At 33.5% G+C, this 9395-nt stretch overlaps 1 protein-coding gene across 1 annotated transcript; it reads right to left on the bottom strand.

Moving 5' to 3' along the window:
- Positions 1 to 57: 57 nt before the first annotated feature.
- On the bottom strand, positions 58 to 4041 carry LOC145329772 (uncharacterized). The gene is made up of 4 exons (XM_080174158.1): positions 3936 to 4041; positions 1644 to 1745; positions 1429 to 1485; positions 58 to 916 (listed from the first exon to the last, which is right to left on the bottom strand). The coding sequence occupies exons 1-4, from the start codon at positions 3945 to 3947 to the stop codon at positions 422 to 424; spliced, it is 666 nt and encodes a 221-aa protein (XP_080030284.1). The 5' UTR covers positions 3948 to 4041; the 3' UTR covers positions 58 to 421.
- Between the last annotated feature and the right edge of the window lie 5354 nt (positions 4042 to 9395).

The raw sequence follows: 9395 nt of genomic DNA, 5'->3' as shown, positions 1-9395 counted from the left end.
GGACTCGCCCTTGCTGCATAAAAGCTTCGCTTTTAATGAAAAAAAAAACACATGTAATATGCTTGAAATTAGATATATTTATATCATACTTCATTCATTCTTTAAATTTAATATATTCTTTGCGGACTTTTATTTAGATTCAGGTCAAAATTTGTGGGTGCCATCTTGCGGCCAGTTTTTTTTTGTCTCATAAAATTTTCTTGAGTTTCCACAGTTTTATTGTTGTGTTGATTGATATACAGTATTTTGTAAGGTACCAAGAGTTAGGTTTCTAGCACAGAATGAAAATGAATGTGGGGGACGGGGGATGGTGCAATGGGATCTTTGGTGGAGCTTCTTTTCTGGATTCTTGGGGGTAGGTGAGGGAAGGGTGGGGGGTAGGAGGGGTGGAGAATAAGGGGAAGGATTGATGTTGAGGGATTTAATCAACTCTGTAGAAGGTGGCGTGTCCGGGGTTCAGCTTGATGGTGGTGAGGACAGCCTCTCTGGTGGCGGGGGTAGAGACAGCGTTGTAGGCGAGGGCGGGGGCAGCAAGGGGAGCAGCGACGGGGAGGGCGGCGGGAAGACCAGCGGCGTAGGGGTAAGGGAGACCGAGACCGGCGACGGGAGCAGCAATAACCTGGGCAGAACGACGCTTCCTGGAGGCAGCGGCAGCCTTGGCAGCTTCAACAGCAGCAAAGTGCTCGGCCTTGGCGGCGGCAACCTCAGGGGTGTCCTCTACGGGGGCGGGGCCAACAAGGTCGAAAACGGGACCGACGGGGAGGGCGACGTCAAGGGGGGCAGGGGCGGCGGGGAGGTTGGTACCGGCCACACGGAAACCGTTGACAGGGTCAGCAATATAGTTGACGGTCTGCAGGATACCGTTGGCGTCCACATACTGATAAGATCCCTGGGTAACTCCGAAAGCGTTGCGAGACTAAAAAATATAAATCTAATTAATTAAATGTAAAGTATTAATTTACTCCAATAAATGTATCTCTATTTAAGTCACTGCTCAACTATAACTATCTCAGTATTTAAGTCTTAACTAACATTTAATAACTATTAATATTCTGTCCATATCTATTTTATCTGTTTATTCATATTTCTGATTTATATCTATCTACCTAAATTCTGATGGATGTCCATCTATCTGAATGTCTGTCTTTCTATCTTATTGTCTATCTATCTTGTTAAATGTCTAGTCTATCCATCTATCAGAAGGTTTACTGGATGTTTATAAATATATCTGGATGTCTATCAATTTATCTGCATTTATATTATTCTATCTGATGTCTGTCGATCTATGAGAATGTCTATCTATCTATCTAAATATCTACCTGTTTTTCTATTTATCTATCAGAAGATTATCCATCTAAATGTCTATCTATCTATTTGGATGTCAATCTATATATCTGGATGTCTCCTTATGTATCTGAATGTGTATACCTCAGTTCTGGCAGATGGACCACCAGCATGACCGAAAGTAAATTGTCCAAACTCATCCTGAAAAAAAACAGTTTTATAAATTTTTATTGTTTCTTTATTATTATTGATATATCTTCATGATAATGTTGTCATAATGTGATTAGAATATAATTATGTTATCTTCAAAATCTTTAAAAACTAAATTTAGCAAATAACGCAATTCTAATAATGGTTACCTGAGCATGGAACTGATGAGACTGCTGGAAAGGAGCGATGGCCCTGGCGGGAGCGGCGATAAATTGAGCGCTACCGGCGCACACGCAAGCTGCCAATACAACCTAGATAGATAAATAGTGAGATTGATAGATAATAGAAAGATATATAATAGTTGATAGCTAATAAGTAAATAGTATAATTTTAATGGCATATAAAATCCAACATTTAAGGCAAAAATTAAATTTAAAAAATATAGATGGATAAACTTTATGAATAAGGAAATAGATTTTTCTTTACAAAATTCTCACAAACATGTCCAAATATGTTTCAATCATTATTGCATTGGCATTTTATGGCGAGTTATTGCAAATACGTTGCTATCTACCTATCTCAATATATGCAAACAGGGCCGTTTATGTACATAAGTAGCGAAGCGGTAACAAGCTGAGGATACATTTTTGGTGAGGTAATACAATTTTACGCATTTTTTCTATAAAAAACTTATTGCCGTTTCAATGATATGCAAACGATTTTTACTGTAAGAACATACCGATTAATTTGAATCTTAAAAATATATGCATTTTTTGTGCACAACATTTAGATTATTAAAATCTGTCATGAAATAAAAACTTTTTACATAGAGTAGTCGCATTACTTAAAAACCGCCTATATAAGGCAATGGTCGTGCAAAAATATTTAGGGTTTGCATATAATGTTTATTGTGGTGTGCAATCAATTCAGCAAAGTCGCAAAAAGACGCAAAAGAAAGAAAAAATCAAGGAAGTGTTTTTAGCAGGTCGGGAGCGGATATTGGACTGTATATTATTCTGATAAGTTTTACATTAGTATCCTTAAAAAGTTTGGGTACTTCAATTAAATCTTGTATGGTGGGTTTAAGCTATTAGTGTCTAAACTTTTCAATCAATAACTTTATTCTTCAGAACGGGTAATTTTGTCATAATCATTATTTGTCTAATTCCTGGTTTTTGATAATAAAAAGTTAGGGGATGATTTGTGATGTTATAATAAAATGTAATTGTTAAAATAAGATGGATGTGTGGGAATGTATGCACACTTAATTTGATTATGCACATTGTTTTGTTAAATGTATTTTGGCTAGCCATAAAGTAGATATACCGCAATAATGGAAAAATAATGCTAATATGTAACTGCAAAAATTTGTGCAAAAAAAGCCAAGAGCATAAAATGAAATTTTAAACTTAGAATTAAAAAGAGATTCTCTTAGTTGAAAATTATATCTATAGGTTAACAAATTTCATTATGTTGCTAGGAGCATTGCAAAAATTAACATAACAATAAACAAATGTAAACAACAGCAATAAAACAGGGTAGGGCTTTTTGCCACGAAAATGGCATTAAATTCTTAAAGAGGCAAATATTTTTTTTTTTACAAATCTTGGTGATATTGTTAGTTGAATGTCTTAAAGGAATGTGTTTTTATTTTAAAAAAAAATAGTTTTGTTATTGGGGGGGGGGGGGGGGGGGTATTAACTTTTGCCTAAAACCTACCCTTGACCTAAACTTTTCGGGTATAGTCCCTTTCGTGACATCGCACCTTACGGGGCGATTCTTCGTATTTTTCACAGTAGGTTTTCTCCTACTTCTAGCCCCTGCGGGGGGCTTTAACCCTTCGGGGCCAATTACCTAACCCTGTGGGGCAATCACCTAACCCAATATAATCTAACCTAAAATAACCTATAAAAAGCCATTTTAAAAATACGACAAATCGCCCCTTAAGGTGCGATGTCACGAAAAGGGACTATTCCCAACTTTTCTTGCAGAAAAATCGTTACAAACCTTTAAGATATCTTAGAGAGCTGTCAAAATTAGGGTTATAAAATTTACACAATGGGAACAAAAGGCAGAATTTTACATAAATGATTTAGCAGCAAGTTTACATATTGTTCATTGTCCTATCCTTTCCTGAGATTAGGTTCAAAGGTAATATTCCAGTTAGGATGGATTACTTTTTAGTGTTCATTCATTTCAGCACATATTTCACATTTAAAAATTATCAAAATTTTAAATTAGTACAACAGAACAAATTGCTTCACTATAATCATTAGACGCCCCCTTTGTTTAATTGCTATTGCCTCTTTTTGCATTTATGAAAGAACAATACAAATAATTATATTTAAACTGTAAAATTCATTTTTTGTTATTTTCCTGCATATTGCTATTTTCAAGCAGTTGCATATAAACACCAAAAATCACTATTTTAAATATTTAATAAATATGTACATAAACTATATAATATCACACAAAAGAAGCAACAATAATGTGTAACTCACCAATCCGTTCATGTTTAGTTCCTAGCTGTGACTGAGCTGTTGGTTGTGGTTGCCCTCTGCTATTTATAGTGTCACAACAATGTTGTTGTTGCATAGCTACAGCCTGTGTGGCGCGACACGGCGGTTGGCTGTTGCTCTGCAGAATAGATATAGAAAGCGTAGATCCCAAATCCCTACATTGGATTAATAGGAAATCTGTGCAAGAATAATTCTATCACTTTATTGGGTTGAAAGTTTACACATTTTCTTTCGGTAGAACAATTATATTTTATTTCCCTTGATTACTAAGTCAGTTATAAATAGTTGATCTTCTTGGGATCTTTGCTTGAAAAAATTACATCATACAAAAATTTTCTCGCTTGTAAGATTGGAATGAATCAAATGTGACCAAATATAATAAAAAAAACTTCGTCTGCAAGAAATTACTTTTAAGTTGGACAGCTTATCATAACTGATTGGTCATCTAGGGTAATACATCTGTTCTGTTAAGAGTGGTGAAGTTGTGGCGGTACGGTTGCTGTAGTTTGAACCCCTGCCATATTAAAACAGTTTTATGTTTAGCTCATCTTATCTTTTTATGACGTTCATTTAATACTGCAAATTTGAAAAAGATTAAATCTATTTATTTTGACTTAATGGCTCGTTTAGAAAATATCTTAAAACCTGCTTCAAATGCAGAACACAGCAGTAACAGAGAGATAAAGCTTCAATGTCACTGTCAGACAAAAAGACAGATATAGTTCTTCTTTGCATAATGATATTGGTTGCATCTAGAGGCATAGACGTCTAAGGGGGGGGGTAAAGGGGTGATTACCCCCCCCCCCAAATAAAACAAAATGCCTCCATGAAATAAAGATTACCCCCCCCCCCCCAAAAAAAAAAAACTTTTATTTTCAAAATTTTACCCCCCCCCCCTAAATAAAAAAGCTTGGACGCTCCTGTCTAGAGGCTCTGTTTTCTACGTCTGAGAGAGGGGATAAAAATAGCCTCAAAACATCCTAATAGTTAAATTTAAAATTAAAGCCATCCGGGGACCTATTAAAGCTTTCCTATCATAAAGACTAAATCAATTAAAAATAGCCTCAAAACATCCTAACAGTTAAATTTAAAATAAAATGTTCTAAAACCATCCCAGGATCTATTAAAGCTTTCCTATCATACAGAAATTCAGCGATAACCGAAATCTTAACCTTTAAAAATACTTTACACAATTTGTTTAAAAACAATTTTTGATGTTGCTAAAATTATTTTTTTTTCTTTTTTTGTAAGAAGTTCTATCCTTTCTCCTTCTCACGGCTCTGGCCGAATTTCTGTTACAATCACTTTGGGGTACGAATGGAAATAAGTTAGTTGTTGATTTACTAGAAAACAGGCTATAATTTCTTGTTTATCCTTTGGAAATCTGAAAATCAAAAGGCCCTTTCAACTGCATATTTCAACTAAAATATTAGATTGCATTTGCATCGCTACTTACAGTTCAATATTTGTTTGAAAATAGTGCGTCAGCCGTGATCACTTCCTATAAAGTAGACACTTAGAATAGCAACAATTTGTCAGCAAGGATTACTTTTATATGTTCCTATTCAGTCGACATTTAATACAAGTATTTTTGTCCCTATTTAACCCACTGTATTGCATTATACTTTAGTAGGGTAGAAATCAGGGATGAGGGGGACAATGGATTGCAAACTATACTTCCCTCATAGTTTGTGATATTTGTTCCATTCTTAAGCTCAAAACCTTCGATTATTGATTTGGGTGTAGTTCCAGAATAAAAAATATTTCACCAATAATCTTATTCTACAAAGGGGGGTGATTTTGTTTATCAGAATTGTGACGCATGGTACCTTTATATAAATTTTATGTTTACATCCCTTACTATCTCTGAATAAAAATAATTGTCTGCTTAAAGCAACACTTCTACTCAAAACTTGCCTTTTGTTCCTCACAGACCTGATTTTCCCACCAGTTTCAAATCCAAGCAGACGTTTCCATCAAACCACAGCCAAGAAACAAATAGTATATCAAATGTAAAATATTTTCACATATAAAAGTAACAGGATGTCTACCGTTGGTTTAGGATCTCGCTAACCGCCTGACAGTTCGGGGCTTTTAACTATTTTGGGGATGAGGAACCTCCATCCTTTCAAGAAAAGTCGCCACTGGAAAAAATATCCTTCCCCACTCCCCCCATAAAGATTTATAGTAATGGAAATAAAATATGGATGATTATGTTTGTAAATAGGGCAGCAATCACGAACGACAACATTGTTCATAAATATATTTAGTCAATTTTTGTCAGAAATGACCATAAACCATTGGCTGGTTATATATTGGCATTATATGGCAGTTTTATTTGCTTTCGTACTTAGTCTTAAGTAGAACAGACATACGTTTTTTTTCAACGGTTTTGTAGAAATATTTCTTACCAGACATCGTAGAAAATACTTAATTTTGTCACAACCCCTTCTAAAAAGCAAAAGAATTTCAACAAAAAATGTAAAAAAGTCGTTAAAATGTAAAGAAAATGCTTAATTTAAATATTTTTGAAAATTTGTTACAGGACAAAGAGAGTTAAAAAGTTCTACAATGAGTTTCGTGCTTTGGGGTATTTTTTTATTTGTCTCTCTTTTCCTGTTGCAATGAAGGGTGTTTCTTTAAAACCGGGAATAGAAATTTATCGCATCGTATTATAGACGGGTTTCCGCTATTATTAAAATGAAAAATTACAAGCTTAATCCCAGTTTAGTTAGCTTGTCTGGTATTAATTGGTATGTTAAGTTTAAATGACAAAAGATTTCTTGAAAAAATTTAGAGTAATCATAAAATTAACACCATGTTTGTTATACCAGGCCTGTGGCCCCTCTGGTCTAACAAATCAGGTTTTAAGGCTATGTTTCTTTTCATTTTAATATACGCGAAGGCTTGTCTCTTTTTTAGTTTTGTAAAAACACAATGCTTTTAAAAATGTTTCTTTAATCTTTTTTAAATAGTAAATTCCGTCCGATTTTCTCACAATTATTAGGTAATATTGAAATCAAATTTACCTTTGCAAATTTGTTAAGGAATTTCTCTCATACAGCGTATTTCTAAAAATGGTTCTCAACTTTGCTACAATCAATGAATAGCTTTCTATACAAAGTTATTTTGCGCTTTTCAAATATTTTCTAAAGAGCAAAATTTTGTTCGTCCCTTCCCGTCCCCCCCCCCCCCCTTTGGCTGTTTTAGAAGGAAGTAGACCCTTTATAAAGAGGATGGATACACACCCCTTTGCAAACTTCTCATTAATTGTGCGTTATCAATTTTCCTAGATATAGAAAAAGTTCCAAATTTGATTTTTGTGCTTTAAATTCTAATGATGGTTTGATGATATTGATAGGTTTATAAAAAAGGTGTAACAATCTAATATCTGTAGAAAAGATAAAACTGGTCCATTAAAAAAATATGAATATTTGATGGGAACTTTTAGAATTAATTTTCTATTGTCCTTCCCGTTCAAACTAGTACAAATTCAAAGGTGTTCTTTTAGTAGCGAAGCTACTCTATAATTTGAAATTCTGTCTTAGTTTGGGGGAAACGTTATTATTTTCGGCTCCTAAAAAAGATATCAGGCTGAAATTTTTTCGACAACATTCCTATTATTAAGGAGCACAATTAATTATTAAACATCAATGGCGGTAGAACCGCTTTTTAGCAGGTTTTAGGCTATTTTTGTATTTTTCACATTTTCTCCATATCTTTGTGTTTATGGTCCGATTTTCAAAAAATTTTCAGCTTTAGTATCAAAATTAAATTTCCTGTCGACTATGTCTGTCTTTAAGCAGGGTTTAGGCTATTTTTATAGTTTTAACATTTTTCCTCAAATCTTTGGTGATTATGGTCAGATTTTTAAAATTTTTGTAGTTAAAAATATCAAAATTAAATTTCCCGTTGTTTTGAGCATCCAGTATGTAATTTACTTTGACCGTCAGTCTGTTAGTCATAGTATTGAAATATAAATATTAAGAAATTAAAAACAAATGTTGAAAAGATTTCGTGATTTTTCCTCTAATATACATGCTTATAACAACCAATATCTAAATTCTTATACATATTTTTTGTGCTTCGCTACTTATGGATGTTGTCATCCTTGTTTTTCAGACATCTTCTTGTGGAAATAGTTGTCATTGTTTCAATATTTTAGAAAGGTCATAATTAAGGTGTTACCTCCGTCGTAGCTATTTTACTTTCAAGTTTTTCCACTTTTCTTAGGGATCTTAAGGGATAAGACAAAATGGAGTTAAATTGATATACATCCCAAATTATGATAAAAAAATTACCTTCCCTGTAAACAATAATTATTGGTTAAAGGTTTGTGGAAACTTTAGTTTAAAAACAAACCAATTAGAAATTATAAAAGAACCCAAAGTTTTTGAACTAACGAATAAGATAACGTATTTATAGATTTCTGGGTAACTGTGTAATTTATTATCCATTGTCCCCTTACTCCCTGACTTTCCCTCTCAATGAAAATATCAGATATAGACAGACAAACACAAAAATCAATGTCTAAAGCAAAATATATCATAAAGGGCTTTAATTTTCAGTGGTTTTTGATTCCTCTCTTCGAGGGAAGAAAAAAATCTGACTTTAGAAGCTGAATATTTGAATCCTTATTACTATTCCATAATTATAATTAAGGTCTTTAACTAGAATATAATTTGTCTTTGTATCTTTACTTGTGGTTTCTCCCCTAGCATCTAGAGGCACCAAAATAGAAAATTAAGGGTGGCGGGTTTGTAAGTATTCTTACACAACCAAATTAACAATAAGTGCTATCGGACTGACCAAACCTAATTATAGAAAAGCTTTGCTTTAAAAAGGTGTACATTTTTAAGATAAATCATTAAACTTTTTTGTGTCGATCAAATAGCATTAAATAAAGTGTTCATGGTCGACATTTTTTTTTTCAACTTTGTGGTGTTTTCCACTTTCAGTTGAAGGGAAATTGCCAAAATAAACTAATATTATTTGTGGATCATCTTGTCATGGTTCGACGGGTGCAAATTGTTTTAAAATCCTAGGCCTTAAAAATGTTCAAATATTAGTTGCATAAGTTTTATGTTAAAATTTTCCTATCCAAGGTTTCTAGATTTTTAAAATTTGGCAATGGACAAGAAAATAAAGTCTAATTACTTCCCTTACTTTATTAAAACCTACCTGCTACGCCCCCTCGAGGCCTCTAGTGACACTTGAGGGAATGGTTGTAGGAGGAGTTGGCCACTTTAAATTTTAGTTTCAAAAAGGAAAAGTGGGAGGGCAGTTACCGAGATCCTAACGTTCATAAAATTTGAACAAATATGATCGAAGTTTACAAAGTATTAAGAAATGAAAAACTGAGCAACTGCAGAATCCATTAATTTTTCTTAAGAATCGAACACTTAAAAATGTCACCTTATGCAACAAAAACAAGAAAAGTTA

This window comes from Acartia tonsa, chromosome 10 (genome assembly GCF_053477335.1).
Source record: "Acartia tonsa isolate MP-2025a chromosome 10, ASM5347733v1, whole genome shotgun sequence".
In the NCBI taxonomy this organism is placed as follows: domain Eukaryota; kingdom Metazoa; phylum Arthropoda; class Copepoda; order Calanoida; family Acartiidae; genus Acartia; species Acartia tonsa.
The sequence above is the reverse complement of the archived record's forward strand: the minus strand, read 5'-3'. Positions and strand labels throughout refer to the sequence as shown.

Excerpts from the sequence above, each read along its gene's own strand:
- LOC145329772 (XM_080174158.1), bottom strand. Across the intron at positions 1,486-1,643 it reads CTCATCAGTTCCATGCTCAG|GATGAGTTTGGACAATTTAC; the intron begins GTAACCATTATT and ends GTTTTTTTTCAG. Across the intron at positions 917-1,428 it reads GTCCATCTGCCAGAACTGAG|TCTCGCAACGCTTTCGGAGT; the intron begins GTATACACATTC and ends TATATTTTTTAG.